We start from the raw sequence: 21539 nt of genomic DNA, 5'->3' as shown, positions 1-21539 counted from the left end.
TTATTATTATCCCTTCCTTTTCTGTCCTATTAAACTGTCATTATCTCAACCCACGAATTTTACTTTTTTTTTTTTTCCTCCCCAATTCTCTCCCCCATCTCACTGTCAGGGCATGAGAAGCTGAAAAGTCCTTGACGAGTGTAAGCACTGCTTAGCAACAACTGAAACATTGGTGTGTTGTCAACATTATTCTCATCCTAAATCCAAAACACAGCACTGTACCAGCTACTAGGAAGAAAATAACTCTATCCCAGCTGAAACCAGGACACCCATGCAGAATGACCTATTCTTTTTATTTTGCATGTACTTACCTCCCTCTTCTGGAAAGATCCTGGTCAGGTATTATTTTTAGGTTTGTTTTCCCCATCCCTGCTCTGCTGCAGCTCCTGTTTTTTTTGTACCTCTGGCTGCAATTTCTCACCTGGGGCATCTTATCCAAAGCACTCCTATTTGTTTTACTCCAGCCAGAAAACTAGTCCCTCACCAACAACTAATCCTTGTATGAAAGGAAGAAAATGCTAATAAATGGTGAGCCATCACCATTCCTACCACTCGGGAAGTCCTCACTGTAAATCAGCTTTCTGCACCCTCGCTGCCAAGACAGCGCTGCGCAGGCTGGCAAGTGCAGGGCAGGTACCCGCCACAGCCCTGCCCGCATCTCCTCTTCATAGCATCCAGCTATAGCGTCTTATTTTATCTTATCTTGGAGCCTTCACTTAGCGAAAAGATGCCACTGGGCCAGATTCAGATCACATAACAATTTGGATGATGGCAAAGGAATTGAAAAGTAAATCAGCCCTAGCTTTTCTCCTGGCCCTGCAGGGCTGGTTGGAAGCAATAATAGGAAAAAAACAAACAACCCACCCTTTACTTTAAAAAAAGAACAAAACAAAACAAAACCACAAAAAAAACCCCAAACAAACAAACAAACAAAAAGGAACACATCAAGTTTGGGGTGAAATTCAGGGTCAGCTTTAGCACCAACTTCCACGCTTGGTTTCTCAGACCCACGGAGACCAGGGAGGGGAAGCAGATTTTGTGAAAACTGCCATAATCCACAGAGCCCTGAATTAGGACATTTCAGAGTCAGTTTTGCATCAAAAGGCTTGGCAAAGTTTTGAAAGCTGAGGCTTGTATAGAGGCAAACTTGCTGCCCAAGTGGGATTTTTCTCTCCCAATCTACGAAGACCCATGAAATAGGGGCAGTAGCTGGATTTCCACCCTGCTGAGGAACACCCCCAGCCCTGCGGTCTGGCTCAAACCCCAGCAAAGCCCATGCGATTTCGACTGCCATTGGACCAGACCTTGCGCAGGACCAGGGATGCTCTGAGGCCGACCCCGCTCTTTGGGGGTTACCTTCCCGGCCTGACCCCAACTCCGCAGCACTGGTCCAATGGATTTCCACCCTGCTGAGGAACACCCCCAGCCCTGCGGTCTGGCTCAAACCCCAGCAAAGCCCATGCGATTTCGACTGCCATTGGACCAGACCTTGCGCAGGACCAGGGATGCTCTGAGGCCGACCCCGCTCTTTGGGGGTTACCTTCCCGGCCTGACCCCAACTCCGCAGCACTGGTCCAACCGCCACACTGTCACCCTAAACAGTCGTATATTATTGACGACAATAAGATCCAAGCTGGAGACAGCCTCATTTCAGTGGTGGGAGCTGTGATTCATCCTCTACGGCCTATAGCTCGTGCAACATATGGCAAAGCTTTTTTAGAAATCTGGGATGGAGAGAGGGAGAGACAGCATGTGCCAAACCAGAGAGTGCGGCAAGACACCCGTCTGGTAACAAAGTCGGCACGTGGCTGCAGATCGGCTCCTGCATCCCTCTGTGCCTGGAGGAGACACGTGGACCCCAGGAAAGCCACCACGGCTGCTCTCCATCCCAGCATCCCACCCTCCTGCTGTCTCACTCGTGTGACCGGCACTATTAACGCTCAGTCTGATTTTTTTAATGGTGAATCCAAGCCAGAAGATACCCACAGCAAACTGTCTATCTTTTGGTAAATTAAAAGAGATCAGATTCCACCTCGCAAAAAGTATTTGGGTGGCTCCTTCTCCTGAGATGTTGACAGGCAGATTTAGCCCAAACTACAGACATATTTTAGTTTCAACCACACAAATGTAAGCCTAGAAGCAATTCCACTGTCATTAATGGCGTTGTTCTGGGTTCATTCCAGCACACTGGAAATGAGAACCTGGCTCAGGACACTGGCAGGGACAGATGAATTATCAATATATCATCGCGTCTGCCTTCTCCTCCTCTTTTTTTGAAGCAATTCAAGAACAATCTATCCTTGTTACACATCTGGGGACTGTGTTTGCAGCACACATGGCTCTGGGTCACCACCACCACTGCAGCACCCAGGCAAGCTCCAATACAACATTAACACAAGCCCATCAGGCTGGGGCAAATCCCATTTAAATGGGACCATGCTGGATTCGGGACTAAATCATTTAAAGAAAAATCGCAAAAAGTATCTAGGAGTACAAATGTTCAATAAGTCATCGGTGACGTCTGAAACTAATTTAACCCTGCGGTTGTGGAAGTGGCACTTAATTAGCATTCTTATTGCGGAGTCACACACTGATCCTTCAAAATCGTATTCAAAAAGCAGCCAGAGGAAACCATACTGATGCCAGACATTGCCAGGGATGCAGCAGAGATGTGCTGCACTATCTGCATGATGATAACTTGCAATACAATAGCCTACAACACCCGCAGCCTTTCCAGGAAGGAGACTCAGCCTTGTGATAGCGGAGCCCCCCGCAGAGCGAGCGGCCCCCCCTGACCCAGCACAGCTCTCGCCCGAAGCAAGGCCCAGAGAAACTGCCTGACCAGAGATCAGGCAGATGGGATTTCTGATTTATTGGGCCAAGATTCGATCCCCAAAGCACACGATGTAAAGCCTGCTATCCAGCTCTGCAGCTCTGCCTGGGACTCCAGGAGGCACCAGAGATGCAAACTCCCAGCGCTGGTTTTCCCAGGGCAATGAGTGCCATAGAGGTTAATTTATTTCTCAGTCTTTCCCATCTTTTAATCAAAACCGACAACGGTTTCTGTTTGATGAAGTTACACATGAAATCACCTCTGCTTTGCTTCCTGGGATGAGGGAGCGTGGGGCAGACCTTCACCATGTTGCAGGGGACACAAGAGACCAGTGACCAACAAGAGCTGCCCCAAAAAGCTGATCCTTGTGTTCACAGAAGCGATGAAGGGCTGAGCCGGGACGTGGCTGGGACACATCCGCGGCAGGGATGAAGCCACAGACCCCAGCATGCTCCCAGCAGGTGCCTACCGCCCCGGCCCCCAGAGCTCTGTGCCTGGCTCCCTTGTCACCTATTTCTTTAGAAACCTCTTGCCCAACTCGGAGGTAACGCTGCCATCCCACAACTCCCCCAGATCAGAAAACGGGTCAGAGTCCCCAGCAGGCTCAAGCTGCTTGGTGCCGTTTTGGGGAGCCTGAGCAAGCACCGTTGCTAAATCCACTAAATTGATGTTTGTCCACTAAATCAGTGGGGCTTTAAGCACACATTGAGAGCCTTGGGGCAGACAGGCACGCGTGTAAAGCCTCCATTTAAAAGTGAGTGGCTGGGCTACAGGTTAAAGTAATTTAAATTGTGTGGCCCCAGCTCCCATGTACACCCACCCCACCCCCGCCCCGCATCGAACCTCTGCACGCCCAAATGCTCCGCTGCAACAAGGGGAGAGCTGAGACGCGGCCAGGCTCTGCTCCCGCACAAGCCCAGCTCCAAAACTGGCAAAGACCTGTTATTTTCAGCAGATCCACAATAACAGGCATGGGATTAGGGGAAAAAAAAAGAGGCAGAGCTCAGTGTGCAAAACTAATCTAATCAAGGGGACGTCTCGGTCTCCCAGCAGAGCTGAGCCGCACAAATAGCCACCTATCCACGGGGCCGATCCCAGCACCCGGCTGATCCCAAAATCCCCATAAACAGAATTACCCCCAAACCCGTAAATATACTCGGTGCTGCCAAAAACCTTATTGACTATTGGGCATTTTTTCTAAGCCGTTCTCAGCAGAGCACAGAGTGCTCGTCCTTCAGCTCAGCCAGCTAATCAGGCTAATGAGGTGATACGCACCGCAAGTTCCTATGGCATATAATCAGCCTGAAATTAGGTTTTAGTGTAAATCTTACAAAATATGTCGCTTGAAACTTCAAAACGATGTAATTGGGCTCTTCTGCAGAAGAAATGTCCATGGGTGAGACCTTAGTGCTGGTTACTCTGCACCACAGGGTGAGAGAAAGGGAGAGTGAGATGTGGGACATACAGAGGATACGTGCGGGTGTTCGTACATAAAATGGTTATGATATAATAGTAATGCAGTACGTCAATATATGTGTGTGTATTTATATATGGTTACACATGTATATGTAATGAATATGTGTGTGTGTATATATGGTTAAACCTTTTCACAAGGCTTGCTGGAGACGGAGCATTTGCAGGATGGTCCAGAGAAGTCAAGTTTTGAAAATGCAGCTCAAGGGAAACCAACAAATGGAAAATAGGAGGAACATAATCCTCCTTCAACTTGCATTTGGTACCCTTGAATTAATATACCTGCTAGACTAGGAAGGTGGTGTTTAAAGTCACACTTCAGGTGGTGTTTTGGAGGCAGGAGCTCCACAAATGTAAGGGAAAACATATTTCAACTTGTAAATAAAAGTACCGTTATAAAACGAGCGCACTGCCTCCATCTGAGGTGGGGTCCAGACAGCCCAGATGGTTCATTTGGCCTCTTCCAAAAATAAACTCGACTCTGTTCTCCTCCCTTAGGACTCTGCATTTCCCCTTCTAGGGGGCATCTGTCACAAGGGTTCATTTTCTCCAACGGCTTAACGAGGTCTGTGCAAAGGACAAAGAGCAGGGCTTTGGGATGCGCTGCCCTGGCAGCCCAGATGCAGGGGTGATGGTCGCTCTTTCCCTGAGCTGCAACCCCACTCTGCGACCATCCTGCACATGAAAAATAAACCCCCCCGTCCTCTTCTGCTTCTCTTTTGCAAGACATACCATCTGGGAAGGGATCCCCTTCCCCTGCTTACGAGAAGAATTTCAACAAATTTCTAATAAGGAAAAAGCGTTAAGCATGTTGTATCTAAAAATTACCGTAAAAAAAGCAATATATCCTTTAAAAATACATAGATACTAAATCCGTTGCATTAGGGTGCAGCCATTTGGCATATGCCATTAATTGTGTGGGTTCCCTTAGTGAGCACAGACAGGGCCGCTGCCACTCCTGGAAAATTCAGACATATCCCCCAAATGGCATATTAATAATGAGATCTTTCAGAGGACGATCCATGACTCATCCAAGAAGAAAAATGGGTCATTCACTGCACTGAGCCATCTGAACAAAACAGCAGCTTTTTTTGGGTTTGCTCAGTTTAAACCAGAAAAATGGAGAAAGAAATGCGAGAGAGGACGTGGTGGCTGTAGCTGCCAGATAATATGAGCAGTGAGAGTTGGCATTTTAAAGTTAAAAACCCCACCCTGATAGGCATTTTGTGCCTTGTATAGTTGTATGCTAAAACCAGGAGTGGAAGAAACTGCGAGCATACTTCACCACTGCCTCACCCTGCTCCACCGAAAGCCACAAACTCACCAGTCCTTCCCCAAAAGTCATGTCCTGGGGGTACCCAGGGTTGAAGGGACCAAACCCACCAGCGCCAGGATGCTTTGGGAGCCCGATGACTATTGCCCTGGCAGTCGTCCCTGCGAGGGACATCCCTGCAGGTGCAGGGAGCACTCAGGGGGCCAGGACAATGTGCGATGAAGGATGAATTTACTGTACAGGCAGACTACATCCAAAAACATCAAACCTGAGCAAGGATTTTCAGTGCCCTGCCTGCATTACTGCCAGAGCAGGAGCCACTCCATGTTACCTGTGTGGTTGTGGGGCGCAGGGTAATAAATAACGCCAAAATCCCAATCAGGCCATGTGTGCATGGGGGATTGGAGGGATCGCATGCAAAGCGACATGCAGGCCCCCCAGACAGCTACAGCAGGTCGCTTGATGGAGTCAATGTGAAAAAAGGGCAGGTTACAAAGCTGGCATTTAAGATTTCATTAGAGCTGTTAATCTTATTGCTATTGCCAAATTATAATCACTTTCACAACCCAGCTAAATCCAGGGTAACTATCCATATTAGATGAATACGTTCGTCACTTGCATTCAGCTTTCACTTGGGACCGTGACTTCATGTGATGCTTTGAAGATTAATAAAGGCCATGGCCCTTTCCTGTGAATGCTTACCCTCCACATTTAATTGCTTTAACCCTTACTTCTGCCGTTTCCTTCCCCTCCCTCTGCCTGTGACGTTCACGTTTGGTGTCTGCTGGGTGCAACCCATGGCCAGTGGTGGGAGGATGGAGGAGGTTGGCTGTGATGGAGGAGATGAGGTCCAGCAGCCCCCATGCTCCACACAGGCACCAGTGCCAGCACTGATGAGCAGACCGGGACCCCACAAAGGTGTTATGCCCTCATGCAGACAAGCTGCACAAAACAACTTCTATCTGTGCACCTGCCATGATGTCCTGCCTCCTAATTTAATTATCTCAATGAGATAAAAGAGGAATTAGTGGCAAGTGGATTTTCGCTGTTAAACAAATACTTGACAATGAACGCTGAGCTATTAAACCACCGCTGGATTGTGGGTCAACAGACATTCAGGAACCCATGGCCATTAAGTCTAATCACCATCCAAATCAAGTTAATTTTGTCTTCAGTATAAAAAAAAAGAACCCTTCCCTATCCTCTTCTACAGCCCTGCAGCACCATCCTTTCCCGGTGCTCCGCAGTGAGTGCCGGCTTTGCAATACCAAAAATTAGTAAGCATTTAATCTAAGCTGGCATATTCCCAAACCTCAAAGTCTCCACGCACTCTGGAAGCAGAAGACGGTGGTTATTCCCTCGGGAGCAGGACCACAGCCCTCCCATCGCGGCCGGCGGGGGCTGCCCCCAGGGCCCCTCCAGCTGCGCTGCTCTCACCTCCTCTCCCAATCACACGGGGGAGACGGCTATTCCTCAAACTACCTTCGAATGAAACCTCCTCACCTTCCTACCCCACAGCAGATTTCCGAGCGCAGCCAAAGGAGGATATTTTATTAGAGTCCCCTCCACGCTAAGGAGGCGCGAGAAGAAAGCTTCTCCTGCGAGCCTTCCCCTGTCCCGTCCTTAGCAAGGTCTCCCACAGCGAGTCACTCGGATTTTGCGTTATCCCAAGCAACTGCACGAGTACAAATGGATGTCAGAGGGGATGAGCAGAGCAAACACACACTTCCTAGGCCAGGGGTTATGTTACTGGGTTTCTGCAGGAGGGATGCAGTTATAACACACCACCCTCCAGCAAAGTTCCCATTCAGAAATCTGCTTAGTAACAGCACCAGTCACTCCCATACAGCCCTGACAAACAACACTCTATCAGCCCCCTGACAAAGAGCTTCACAAACGGTGCAATCAACAGCCCAGCATAATTTTCAAGAAATACAAATGAGCAAATATCTAGTTGCCATGGTAACCCCAAGAGCTGGACTAGACTTTTGCAGATTACTAAATACGGCTACATTTTGCCAACGCAGCAGGAGCGCGGCACCTGGGACCTCATTTGGGAACTGCAACCAGGTATTGCTGAGGAGTATCAGCTCTTTCGGCAGTCTGCCCAAAAAAGCTCCACCCTCGCTAACTGACTCCAGGGGATTCACATTCACGGCGCCAGCTGCGATTCGTTTCTCTCTCATGTCACCTGCGCTTTGGCTCCATGGCCTTCAAGGCTGACTGGTTTTACTAGCAGAAACTGATCAGCAGTGTCTCTGACAATTTGCACCCAGGAATGAAAGTTTCCAGCCAAGTTACCAAGCCCCTGCAAAACAAAAGCAGTTAATAAAAAACTTTACCATCCTTTTTAGGTGACTGTGCCGCAGAGCCCCGCGCCAAAAGGGGGACAGGGCTGCTGACCCACGGACCGCTGCTCCCCATCAAGGCGGTGTTCGCAAGAAGCCTGGAAATCCTTGGCCACAAAAGAGAGGGAGACTTTTGGGGTACCAATAAGGAGCAATCAACAGCAAAACGGGCCCTGGTGCTGGCGTGAGGCAGCCCCTGTGCCGAGCCAGACCTGTCCCAGGGTCCCCCAGGCTGGAGGAGCCGCCCGAAGCAACGAGCCTCTCCCAGAGGAAAACCAGCACTGCTTGAAGCTTCACTCAGCTTTTGCAATTAATTAAGGTGCCATCACATGCCAGCAGCTTGCACAGTTTATGAATCCACCTTCGATCACGTCTCTGGCCCTTCTCTTGACGGCCATCTCAGCTGAGCCCCTGCCTGCCCGAGGGGCAGCTGGGCTCAGCCTGTGCCCAGAGGAGAAGCATTTCTCAGCAGGTTTGTCCCCGCTGGCTCCCCGCCGTCCCACTCATACCCTAGCAGCAGCAGGGAGTATCTGGTGCAAGGTGGGATGGGAAACCACCCCCGCAGAACAGGAGAAACATCTTGGTTAAGCCAATACCCTCTGGGACCTGCACAGCACAGGGCCAAATCCTGCTCGCCTTCCTCGTGCCCTGCTTCTCCGTCTCTCTCTGCAGCACACGTTTGGGATGCACCAAAGCTGGGGGGATTAATGCTAACACCATCGCATAGATAGGTAACATTATTTATCATAAGGTTTTGTGGTTTGGGGGGTTTTTTTGGTGATGGACCACACTGCCACAGCCAGTAAAGGTCTATAATTTACTCATTGAGCTGCTGGAAGCCTTTTTTTTGGCCCCGAGATATTTTTGTTCCCTGTCAAAGGGAACCGCTCTGCAGCATCCTCGCCCCGGGGCAGGAGCTGCTCCACTAGGCAGGCAATTAAAACCAAGGGAAAGCGGGGGAGGGCAGGGAGAAAAGGAGATGCACAAGAAAAAGCTCGCGATTCAGCTGTGCAGGCCTTATCCTCCCAGTAATCTTCAGGGGAAAAAAAATCTTATTGAATTAATAGAGGAAAGGAAAGCTCAGCCCAGCCCAGCCAGCCGTCTGAGCAGTCCAGTTCAGAAACCGGGGGAGGAAAATCATCACCAGGCTGCCTGCGCCAGGGCAGGTTGCTGCCGGCTGGCAGCACCGGCGCGCCCCGGCAAGCTGCTGACAGCACAGCACTTGTCTTCGCAGCTCCCTTCCCTGGACATCCAGCAGCGTACTTCAGGAAATAAAGAATAATAGTAATAGGAAAAAAAAAGAATCAAAAAGCAAATGGTCCAGGCAGGCCCGTCTCTCTGCCCAGGGCTGGGGGCAATGTTGTCTCTACAGACCATGAAATGGGGTATAGGAGGGTAAAGACATTTGTCACCAAGAGACAATTATTTTTGTTCACTCCCAGGCTACATCACACACTGTTCACGCTTACCCCAACTTTCATGCGTTACAAAGGAAGATGTTCAGCTCCTAAAAAACTCAGAGACACAGAAGGACCCTCTGGCATCAGTCGCTTGCAAGTGATGTGCAGGAGAGGTGTGGGAGAGTCCTGCCGCTGCCAGATTCCCCACTGCCTCCACCATATGGCAAGGCAGGATGGAGAAATTCAAGAGAACAGGGCATTTAGGGGTTATGGGACAAGGAGTACAGAAAAATAAAATAAAATAAAAAAGTTCAGCCTGAAAAGCTGTAGCTCCTCCCGGCCACCCAAAGCCCAGGACCGTCTGTGCCAAGGGAAAGGGCACATCCAATCTTCCACCGAGCACTGACCTCGCCAGATCCACTAAAAGTTCATTAGGGAGGTGAAAACTCCTGTTGTTTTCTGAATTTTATTTGATTACTGTGAAACAGAAGACACTAGCAAGGAGAGAGGGTTGTTTTTTAAGTAAGTATCCTGGAGTCTGGGGAGAAAGCCAGGGGGGTTGCAAAACAAAGCCCCTATTAACTTTGGTCCCGACTTTCAGGTCACGCATGTTCAGTTCTTTTTACCTGGAAATGAAGACGTTAATTGGAGCTGACAGCTTTCATAGGTTTCCCCATTAGCAATATTTTTAGCCACAGTAGGGCCCAAGTCTTCAAACGCTTTCCCAAGGGAAGGTTTTAACCTTTCTTTTGAAACATCTCATGCCACTTGCAGGGAAAAAAAGAGAGTTTTTTGGCTCAAGGCGTACCAAGCCCTGGCTGTGACGAACTCCCGGCTCCTCTGAACAGGGGACACGGGAGGAACAGGGAAAAGAAACTGGGGAGAGGCAGCCCAGAGCCTGGAACGGAGCTTGGCACCATGCGGCAGCATCACCCAGCAGGGTGGCCGCCCCTCCAGCACCCCGACCCTCCCCGTCCGGGTGACGGGCTCCGGGCACGGCCGAGCCCGAGCAGGGCCCTGCGGGGTGTGCTGGCCCCGGTCCCCTGCAGTGCGGCTGATCTCCGCCATGGGGACAGGACGACCCTTCAGCACCGGCGCCCAGAGCCAGGAGTCAGCCAGACACATGTCCTGTGCCACTCGGATGCCCGACCCTGCTGTCCTCGTGCCGGCAGGGGGCACGGGACCCATCCATGGATGGATTCTAGGGCAGCGATCAAAATGGTTCCCCGAGCCCTTTTTCTGCCACAGATCAGATCCCACACATCAACGTTTTGTTAGCTTGTTGGATCTAAGAACATTTTTTTTTTTTTACAGCTGGTTTCTTTACATACTGTTATAATCTATAGGTAATTTATTGTTTTCAGATGAAGTAAAAGCCTCGAGAACCCACATTCAACACCGCCTCCTGCCCAGGACTGAAAATTACGCAACTTGCTTACTTTCCATATAAATATATGGATAGTGTATATATATAATCCATTAAAAATAATATATTTTTATTTATATGTATTATTCATTTTTATATATATTAATATATATATAAATACATAATCAGAGATGACAGTATTTCCTTATTTTAGAAACCTGCTCCAACACACATGTTCCACTTACACCACCGTTACCCCACCAAGTTTTGCAGTTTCTCTCCAAGTGGAAATGTATTTTAGCTGAAAGCCGTGCTGACACCCAAGGAAGCAGTTAGACACTCCCAGCAGAGCCTCAGTTATTTACCTCATTGTATCCAGTGTAATCATTTTGGAAAGTCTTCATTTTGAAATTTTATGTCTCTAAGATGGTGATACCAAGGCAGACCAGACAATTTTATGAGGATGCTTTTGCTCATCTTTGCAGGCAGCGGCTGAGACGGGGCAGCCCAGGGCTGTCCCAGCTGCTTTGGTGCCGCGAGACCCTAGGGCTTTGCCAGAGCAGGGAGAAAAGGGACGCATCGCTCCCAAGAGAGGCCAAGGGGCCGGAGGGGAGGCAGCCCCCTCTGCACGGGGCTTCTTGCAAAGCCACCTGGATGCCACAGGGCTGTACGGGACCACGGCAAGGGGCAGGGTGGGTCACCCTGCAGGGAGCACTGGATTTACTGCATTTGACTAGGTCCAGTGGTGCCCTTGCAGCCGTGTCCCCTGAAGGAGAAGCACATTTTTGCCTTGATAGTACTGCCCTTCCTTGGGCCCTGGCACCACCACAGCCCCACTTGCACCCAGGCCCCACAAATTCACCCACGTGCAAGGAGGAAGGTCCCATCTCCTACTGAGCATCCCAAACAAGGTGCACTGGGGCTGCCGCAACAACACACACCTCCCCAAAAATTATTTACCTGGTAGATAAAAGTACCCCTGTGGTGCCAGTGCAGAACAGGAGGACATCAGCAACAGCTGCAGGAAAGAGCATCATCCCACTAGGAAACAGGGCTGCACCGAGAGCTGTGAGCTCTCCCCACCCAGGAAATGTTTGTGAGGGTGGGCTGTCCCTCAGCTGGTGCACATCAGCCCTTCACCCGCCTCCCTTGTAACTCGCTCAGCCCAAAGCAGCCAGGGCCAAACCCTGCTCACCCGCTGTGGACACGGACATTGCGGAGCTGTGGGGCGCTGAGTGGCCCCATACACCCCATGCGGTGATGCCGTGTGGCTGATGGGGGCTGGGCGAAGGGCAGGGTGTGCACAGAGGCTGCCCCAGGGACCCCAAAAAACAGTCGGGGTCAATAAAATAAACTTTCCCAGTCATCTGCTTCCCCCCAACACACCTTTTTAATACAGAGCAGACTGGGGTAAAACCAGCTCCTTTCGCACGAGTCCCCACGTCCCCAGGGAGTCGCTGCTACTCGAGCGCTAGAAAGACGGAGGAGCCTCCACCTTCTGTTTGCTGTTTATTGTAGTGGAGAGAAAAATAACGCACACAAGAGGCATTTTGCATAACTTAACAGAAAATAACACTTTTCCTCCACTCTTCACAGATCAACGGGCAAAATCATTTCCTACGCATGGCTATATTTTTGTGCTAACGGTTTGGTGTATTGATAAAATCATGGGTTTCCTCTAATACGCTGCGATAGTTGATCTGAAACCCAAAGCTCAGGCTTGGGGGGCTCCTTCACTGTTTAACACAGCTCCCATTGCCATTTGCCCATGGGGAGGGTGAGTGCTGGGTTCGTCCCCACAGCGCTCCCGGGAGGGATTTTCGCAGCTGGGGTCTGGCTAGGGATGCTGAGCAGCTCCGCAGCTCTCACCGCCCGTGCCACGTCCTGGCCGCTCTTCCCTGGCACGGCTGAAGACGTGACCCAAAATGAGGGGGGGCGCGGGCAGCGCCGGCAGTCTCAGTCCAGGGCCAGCGAGGGGATCTTGCAGACGAAGGGGAAGGCTCTGCCGCAGGCGTTGTCATTCCAGGAGCGCAGTGCTACCCCCCAAAAAAACAAGGCGTTAGCCAAAAAAGGGCATGAGGAGGTAACCATGCACCACCCTCGGGACCAGGCCCTCCTGCCGTTGCAGGAGGCTTTCCCTGGATGTGCTTCCATTTGCGCTGCTCCCAGCCATGCCCGCTCCCAGCAGCTTCCAGATCCTCCAGCATCCTGGGGATGCTGGCAGGGATGCCTGGCCCCAGCTTGAACATGGTAGCGGGGAGGCAGCTGCAAACACAGCCCCATACCCCACAAAATATCAACATGGACGGGGTGTTTAGGTATGTCCAGGGGGCCTGGATACACCTGACTGGTCTCACTGGCAATGAGGGTGTGAAGTGGGATTTTTGCACAAGCAGGGTCTTGCCCCGCTTCAGCGAGATGCCCCTGGCCCGAGCGAGGGAGGGAAGAGCTGGCAAACCGATGGGTGTTTCCACGGGCCTCCCGTGTGGGAGGGGAAATGGGAAAATTTGACCTTTGGCTAAATTCAGTACTTCTTCAAAGTGGATGATGCTCCCCTCCTGCCACTGCTGTGGGAGAGGGAGATGGGCTGTGAGCAGAGGGAAAGCGAGTGTGTGTGTTTGTGTGTGTGTGTGTATGTACGTGGAGAAAGAGAAAACATGTCCCTTCTCTGCAAAGAAAAAAGAAAATAATAAAAAATTAAAATGCAAATCCTCAGCCTGCCAGCAACCTCTTCAGAAAAGCACAAGCCACAGTGGATTGAATTTATTGACATGCAAATAAGACTTAAGGTGCCCTCGACGCCCGGCGCGGCACTCACCACTGCTGTGCCTGTACCAGATCTGCACGCAGTCCTCCTCCTCCGGGATGGAGTGGATCCCGTCGTCGGGCTGACTGCCGTCCCAGTAGTGGTAGTCGTAGGAGGAGCCGTCCGTCCACTCGAAGTGACCCTCCTGGGGGCGGGGGGAGGGAATGATCGCAGAGCCGCGTTTGGGGGGGGGAGGGGGTGTCCTGCTCCCGTGCAGACCCTGACCCCGTCCCCATCCCCATCCCCGGTGCCACACAGCCAGGGGACACGGGGAGAGACTGTCACCACTCAGCAAAGGCCAAACAGCTTGTTTGGGTTTTACAACTGAAAACTTGCCCTGGAAAGCCCCAGCATTCGCAGTGTTCTCACCAGGGGAAGCCCAGAAATTAAACCCATATATTTTTTAACACAACCACCCAATTCTGTGTTCCTTTTCCTTTTTCTTTTCCATTCCTTTCCCAATATCTACAAAAAATTTGCTGGCATGGGACTGTTCTCCTGATGGTCTCGATTTTTCTTTGTTACATATTAGACTATATATTTCCAACATGTCAGCTTTGAAAAGTTGCAGAGTATCACAAGAAAGCAATGAAACTTGGTGATTTTTGGCGTTGGAAACATTTTCAGTTTATTTGCTTTTCTTGGACCAGCAGTACAATACTCTTTCTATTAATCCATTAATAAAATGATGTGAACAATTAGTAATTATTACTGTATTAATTCTAGTAACACTTCTCTTTTGAAAGCTAACTGGAGGGGATGAAATGACAACTTTCCCTCGTGTGCTGCACAACAGACCCTACGCCACCACCCAATTAATGGGGCTATAAGGAGTGAAGAAGAAAACCAAGTGGCTTTCCAGGGGTAAAACGCAGGGAAGTGAATTTTTCAAAGCCATTTCCCACATGATTACAGGGAGCTCTCACCTGCCGCAGGTCGTTGAGCCCTGTCCAGATGTCGGTGGGGATGCCCGGCACGCGGCTGTTCACCAGGTCATACACGAAGACGTTTTCTTCCCAGCTGGCAAAACAGAGCAATACGGAGCCGCTGAGGGGGTATGTCAGGCAAATGGTCAGGCATGCCCCTAAGCATTCGCCCTACAGCATGGCCAAATGGGTCCCCCTCTTCTAACTGCTGTTGATTACTTTCCTGAGTCTGTGCAAGAGGTGCACAGTGTGGGTGAGAGCTGGGGGAGAGGGAGCCGGGGAAAAGCCTGTGTAATCATGTTGTATTTCTATCCCTTTTTCAAGAGTAAAAAATGAAGTTTTGGGAAATTGAAGGAATACTACGTCAGTTTTCCTGCCAGGCCAGGAAAAGGCATTTTTTACATTGCCTTTGTGTGCCCAGTGCATCAGACTTGACCCGGTCGCTGCTGCAGAGGGACGTTTAGGCTGGGACACGAGCCTGCGGCTGGCACAGAGGTTGTGCTGCGCGAATGGGACTTCGTCCCCATTTTCCTTCTTCCCCAGGCCGTGCCAGGGTGGGATGACGTGTTTCTGCACCCCTTACCTGTGGATGGAGGCTAGCTTGGCTGATCTGATGCCAATGGAGAACTCGGCGCAATAGAGGTCGGCTTCAGCCCAGGTTTTGTTAATGGGGAAGTACCGGTAGCAATGGCCTTCGTACTCTGTCCAGAAGAGCGGGCAGGAGTAGGCGTGGACGGGCTCCGGCATGGCTGGGGGCAGAGCAGAGGACATCCGGCAGCTGATGGCGAAGCAGTGAGGCCGGGCAGCTGAGCAGGCAGCCGAGCAGGCAGCGGAGGCAGCACTGCCCAGCCCTGCTCCCCCCACCTCACCCAGGCAAATAACCACCAAACACATGCATGGAAAAAACAACTCTTGCAGAAGCCGTGCAAAAGTTTGCAAAAGCCAAAACACATTTTGCAAAAGCCATGGGTTTCTCGGTTTTAGCATCTGCCTAAATCAGGAGGGACATTTCGATTCAGTTTGACATCGTTTTAGGCAGAGGGTGCTTAAAATAAAGGCACTGACATTTGCTACTGTGGAAACCGAGATAAGGGCTCCTCTCGCCTCTATCAGGCACTACCGGAGCCACCGTGCTGGGATGGGAGCTGACAGCCAGGGTCTGCAGGGTTATGGCCGCACTCGGCCCTCCTGCTCTCACCTCCTGCAAGGCCAACTTGCACCTCCTCCCTCCGAGCAAACCCCCTCACTATCCCCTGTGTCCCTGGGCCCAGACACAGCCACGCACGTACGCACGCATTGGATTTCAGCCACATAAATAGCCGGGCGAGGCGCGCGTGCTGCCGGGAGCGGTGCCAGCCTATCTGCCTCCCGCCACCAGATAAGAGCTGGGGCTCCGCGGGGCTGGTCCTCCTCCCCCACCACTTTTCAGCACAGTGGGGGAGTTACCCCAAAAGAGGCCATTTTGCAGGGGCAAAATCCTTCCCTGCCCCAGCACTGGCACCTCCAGATGATAATTTCGTATTTCATCAGCTCTTTCCACATGGGGATCTCTGAGTGTTTTACAAACACCCACCAGCCAGCCCCCGGGTCCCTCCTGTCACACACCCCTCCCAGGCAACAAACCACAAATGCAAAGAGCCTTTTTTGCCTCCTGAGCAAGGCATGGAAGCCAACCCGACTGCCGGTGCACCCGCTGTGCCGAACCCCGTGGGGCTGTCGCCCCATCACTCCTGCCTCGGGACCCCCGGCCGCTCCCTCTGGAGGAGCTGTGGCTGGGAGCAGCTCTGCACCCCACAGCAACAAACCCCCTGAGAGCAGCGGGGGGCTCTCCCACCCTCATCAGCACTAGTTATGGGCTGCGGAGGAAAAAGGATAAGGCACGCTGGGCTGGAAACAAGAGGAACAGCTTTACGGGAGGGTGGCCAAGCCACAGTCAGCTCAGTGGCAATGCAGGGTTCAGCTCTCGGATTCACATTCAGCCATCGTTGCATTTGGAAAAAACCTTAGAATAGCCCTAAAAAATGCAAATTGTTGCTATAATAGCAATAGAGCAGAAGGACCAGGAACGCCGAGAGCTGATGTGATTTCCTGGGAGCCAAGCCCGCCTCCCCACGTGGCGCCGGCCAGGGGTCCCCACCACACTGAAAGCGAAGCAGAGCAAGGGCAGAGGGTCAAACCCACAGGACGAGGCTTCAGCTTCACCGCCAGGCTGTGGATGAGGCGCATCCTCCCATCCAGGACAGGGCTGGGATCTGGTCCCGGCTCACGGCGACTCCAGATTGCTGCACCCTCCTGCCGAGGGCACCCCGGGGGTCTGCGGCAGACAGGCACCGCCAGCTCCCCCAGAACTGGGGTTTTATTATAGAGGCTGTGAAGCGCCTTGACGAACTCTTCACCTCTAGCAGCACGGTGGCAAAATTCACAGGGCTTAACCCAGCAGCATCCCCGACAAACGGGGCCCTTCGCTCCCGAGTGCTAATTGCAGCAGGCGTCCCGGTGCCCTGGCTCCAAGCTGGGCCCGTTGGCGCCCCGATCGTCCGGGAAAATCACCCTTGTTTTGTTCAGAGCAGCCAAAACCGAGTCAGAGATGGAGAGGAGGCAGTCCTTCTTTGTTATTCCGTACTGCTTCCCATTAGGTAGCATTAATTTGACGAGCTTCAGCGAACCAGAGGTGCCTGAAGGAATTTAAGGTTAAATATACTGAAAAGGAAAATATGGGAGGTCAGCATTTAATTAGCATCTTTTCTGTTAGGTCAGGATCAGAGGCTTTGGCTGTCTCTCTGGAGGAGAACTATTGCTCCCAGTTTCACAGGCAGGAACCACTGTGGGTGCTGCTTTATCTGGGGTGTTCGGGGGCTATTTTTAGCAGAAAGGCCATAAGAAATTGGATGCATGTTTGTGAGTATACGAGCCCACTCATGGCTCTGTAGGAAAACCTCATAAACCAAGCCAGCAGCTGCTAATGGTATTTTGATCTAAAAGGGGACAGGGGAAGCGTTTTGGGACTATTTAGACCAGATCCTCACTTTTAAGTACCCCAGCAAACATCACCCCCAGCAGCATCAGCTCCTCCACACAGGGCAGGAGCAGCACAGCCGCTGCCCGCAGGACAGGGGCTCCTGCCAACCCCAAGTCAGTTCATCTATTTGTCCCCAAATTCCTGGTGAAAAATGATGGCAAGAATCCTTCCTCCCTTTGCTTATTTACAATGCAGCAGCTTTAAGGTCAGGGCCACGTTTTAACGCAAAACCAGCAAAATAAATGTCCAAACTAGGTTGAGGATAAGATTCATATGAGGCAGCTGTTACTAGCTCAGAAAAGCTGGAAAACAAGAATTTTGGGTCAGAAAAAGTTTTGTACTCTCTGGATTTGTGTTATTGCCAACAAAACTGAAGCTTTTTTATTTATTTACTAGCCGAGACCCACTTCAGAACCGCCAGGAAAATCACTTGTCAAAATCTTGCAGAAGCTGGCACTGCTCTGCCAAAAAGTTTCACTTCCCCAAGTGGCCACTTTCCAGCTAGAAATAATTAACTGAGAAAACCCCAGCTAGTTTCACGAGGTTTTTTTATTCCAGGATGCTACTGAAAAAGATAAAATACCAACTGTGTGACTCCCACTGGCTCAGCCAGGGAAGAGCAGTTTTTTTCCTGAACAGCTTCATCCCAAAGTGCAATGCTGCCTCACCTCCAGCGATCTACAGATTTGAGGTACAAAGTTTGGGGCTAAGGTAAGGTTGGCAAGAGATATCCGTGCAAGGAAGACTCCTGGGGATACTGCAGCTCCATCAAAGCATTTTGGACAGCAGATCCGATCAGGTCAGTGCTGGCAGCAGATGCTCTTCTTGCTGCAGAGCATCGAAGGGCTCCGTTTCATCAACAGCTGATGACTTACCAAAAAGCTTAGAGACATTAGGAGATGCCTCACTGAAAGGCATGGTCTTGAAACACCCCTTTTGGCACATCCATAAGCTAATGCTGCTGTCTGACCTGAAAAAGCAAGTGAACCTCTTCAGTTCTTGGCAAGCAGCTGAGTTTGGAGGGTGTCCATCAACGCCCAAGAGACTTATCTGAAGTTGATGCCAACGGAGAAGAGCTGAGGAGATCCCCATCATGTGCAAGGCTGGGTCCTTCCCTGGGCAGAGCTGCCCGTGGAGCAGGTACCTGGTGGTACCCGAGGGCTGCGATGCTGAAAGCGAGGGTTGGGGAGCACTCCCCAGCCAGTGGTCAGAGCAGGGGCTGAGGACGAGCATCCCAGCGCTCACCAACGCCAAGTTGCCTCTTACCAGCTCGGGGTCATGGGGAAGACTGGCAGCACGGCTTTACTCTGTGTCGGCGCTGCCAGAGCAGTGGGCAGTTATTGGGTATGGGTGAGAAAACAGGGCTGGGACAGGGGAGCCCCAGGACTCCCCAAGGACAGCTTCAGCAGAAGCAGCCTGCGGCAAGGCCAGAGGGTTCAAAGTGCCGGCTGAGCCAGACCTCCATCCCACCACAGCCTTGACACGTCTGCCCTCTTTATTCAATAAACCCAAAGAACAAGCATTAAAAAGGGGGTTTGGTGGGCAGGAGCGTGTGGCAGGGGCTAAGACAGTGCTACTGTATGATGCTGGGATGCCTCAGGTCACCCATGGCTTTAGGAGCACATCCTTAAGCCCTGACACCACAGTCATTATGGACAAACAATCCCACCTTCATGTGATTTGCAATATTTATCCTTCATTAACAGATGAAAAAGTCTCTTGCTTAGCATCCACCTTCAAAACAAGCGGTTCATGAGAGGGTTTTCAGTCTCTGTGTGTCTGGGGGACATATGGAGCTAGAGGGGATGGTATCCACTGATGGACGTGAAGCTCATTTAATAACTGGGCGATATTTTACACACACTGATGTGTTTTTTAAAGCACATGTTACAAATTTCCAAGTAAAATTTTAAACACCAGTTGAAGCATGTTGGAAGTGACATCCCTTCACACAGAGGGCTTTGGTTTTCAAATCCTGTAACAAAACCAAGCTGGTTTTACAGCTTCAAATCTTCTGCCAGGTATGTTTGTAGTCGTGAGGCTACAGCAGGCGCCGGCAGCAGCCCTCCTGCAGCCAGCACTAACCGATAGGAGTTATCTTGCATGAGTTTTTTTTCCTTCTTAATTAGTTTTGGCGAAGCTCCCACGGATTAGGTGTCTGTCAGGAAAGCTGGGCTCATATCGATCCTTTTTCTCACGAACTCACCGAATGGTACTTAAGGAGTCCCTCTCTGCTCACGTTCCCATACAAATCTAATGGGGCACGAACAAACTCAGAGCAGCGACTCCTGCTCACGCCAGCCCCATGAAAAAGTTTGCAAGAACCTTAAGTGACATAAAGCAGCCACCGTCACCAACAGCTCAGAAACAAACTCCAAACTCAGAGCAGCGACTCCGCCAGCCCCATGAAAAAGTTTGCAAGAACCTTAAGTGACATAAAGCAGCCAGGGGGGGGGGGGGGGGGAATAAGGCAGAATCACTTATTTGTGGCCACTTTTCACATGCAGTAAGTGTGAATAAATAAACCAGGTGCCACGGTGGTCCTCCCTGCCTGTCCTGCCGGGCTGCTGGGCTGCAGTCCTGCACCACTCACGCATGTGCCTCCGTGCAGTTATTTCTGCCCGCTGCCCCTGCCGTCCACGCCAGACACACCGTAGGGAGGGCTGAGGGTCCCCGGCATCACGCCACGCGAGCGCATGTTGCTGAAGGCGAAAGCGCAGCCTCTTACACAGAAAGAAAGCAAGCCAGAGCAGAGACAGCTTCAATATCCCAGGAGAGGGAGACCGGGGCTGCTCTTGGCACGTCCCCCCAGTGAAGAAGGAAGTTGGTTTCAAGGAAAGTCAGAGATTTCTGGAGCAGTCGGAGAAAGGGGAAAGCCAGCTGCTGACCCTGCAGGAGATACGCGCTCTCCTCTCCCTGCTAAAGCCGTCGCAGTTTAAGGATTGCCTTTACCCCAAGCCGCAATCAACGCTTTGCACTCACCTTGGCTGATCTTTATGTTTGTCTGGGGGAAAGCCTGGGCGGCAAGCAACGCCACGGAGAGGAGGGCACACACGTCCCACCCGGTGCCCATCGCCAGGGAGGGAGGACGGGGCGCTCCCCCAGCTCCGCAGGCAGCCAGTTGCAGGGGTCGCCGCTCGGTCCGGGACCTCCGGGCTGTGCCAGGGAGGCTGCCGGCGCGGAGGTGGATATAAGCGCTGTGCTGCTCCCTCCCCCAAAAGCAGCGGCTCTCCCAGCGACACGCGCCTCCCCACCCGCCGCCAGCTGAGCCCGGGCGCACTCGTTGCATCCCACCCTGAGGGACCTGTGCCCAGACCTTTGCCCACGGCCTGGCTCGGGGGCTGCATGTCTCCTCCCGGAGATCCTTTGTCACACGCCGCAGGCTGCAGGCGAGCAAGGGAATCCCTTATCTACCCCCCCCCAGTTGCTTCCTGAGACTTATTTTGTGTCCCCAATTTAGCACCGCCTAACTGCACTATGCTGGCTGCCTTGCCCCGCAGGGATGCTGGCGGGCATCAGCGGCCAGGCGTGGAGGGGAGCTCGGGGCAGACCTTCACCCTGGGGTGCCCGAAAAACGTGCCCCTCTTGCCTGCTGTGCAAGACGGGCGGCCCTTCAAACCCAGGGTAGAGTTAGCAGCTGGAAGGCGAGGGCTGTGTTAACACAGGGGAGGCTGCGGCAGCGTGGGCACCGCAGGGTAAGGCAGGCTGCAGCGGGGGGAAGCAGGTGGAGAGGGTCCCCTGGGCTGCAGGGGAGCACCGCCTTGTGCGAGGCTTTGTGCAGCCTGTAACTGTGGGGTTTAACCCATTACTTCTCCGTTTTGTGCGTGCTTTTTTTTTTTTTCTTAACCAGGGAAAGGCAATGCTTTGTCACACTAAAACAGCCTGGAAGGGGAAACCACCAGCTGTGCCAGGGGGTCCGAGGCTGTTTCAGGAACTCACGCTATGCCCATCTGCTGGGGCCGTGCTGGGTCCATGCAGTCCTATAGCAGCAGAAAACCTTCAGCATCAGGCAGCAGTCAATATTATTAACAGTCAATATTATCTAGTACATCTCCTTTCTGTGGTCAAATTTTTTTTTTAAATAAACTACAGATT

General features: G+C 51.7%; 1 protein-coding gene across 1 annotated transcript; it reads right to left on the bottom strand.

Moving 5' to 3' along the window:
* Positions 1-12649: 12649 nt before the first annotated feature.
* On the bottom strand, positions 12650-20517 carry CLEC19A (C-type lectin domain family 19 member A). Its single transcript, XM_009281689.1, has 5 exons — positions 20427-20517; positions 15009-15174; positions 14426-14519; positions 13512-13644; positions 12650-12729 (listed from the first exon to the last, which is right to left on the bottom strand). Exons 1-5 carry the CDS (start codon positions 20515-20517, stop codon positions 12650-12652), a joined length of 564 nt encoding a protein of 187 aa, XP_009279964.1.
* Positions 20518-21539: the final 1022 nt, after the last annotated feature.

The sequence above is a fragment of the Aptenodytes forsteri genome, unplaced genomic scaffold (genome assembly GCF_000699145.1).
Source record: "Aptenodytes forsteri isolate BGI_AS27 unplaced genomic scaffold, ASM69914v1 Scaffold84, whole genome shotgun sequence".
In the NCBI taxonomy this organism is placed as follows: Eukaryota; Metazoa; Chordata; class Aves; order Sphenisciformes; family Spheniscidae; genus Aptenodytes; species Aptenodytes forsteri.
The sequence above is the reverse complement of the archived record's forward strand: the minus strand, read 5'-3'. Positions and strand labels throughout refer to the sequence as shown.

What these genes read in the sequence shown, in the direction of transcription:
- CLEC19A (XM_009281689.1), bottom strand. Translation starts at nt 20,517, where the DNA reads ATGGGCACCGGGTGGGACGTGTGTGCCCTCCTCTCCGTGGCGTTGCTT. An exon ending in AAACATAAAGATCAGCCAAG is followed by an intron (nt 15,175 to 20,426) that starts GTGAGTGCAAAG and finishes CTCTGCCCCCAG; the next exon opens with CCATGCCGGAGCCCGTCCAC. An exon ending in AAGCTAGCCTCCATCCACAG is followed by an intron (nt 14,520 to 15,008) that starts GTAAGGGGTGCA and finishes CTGTTTTGCCAG; the next exon opens with CTGGGAAGAAAACGTCTTCG.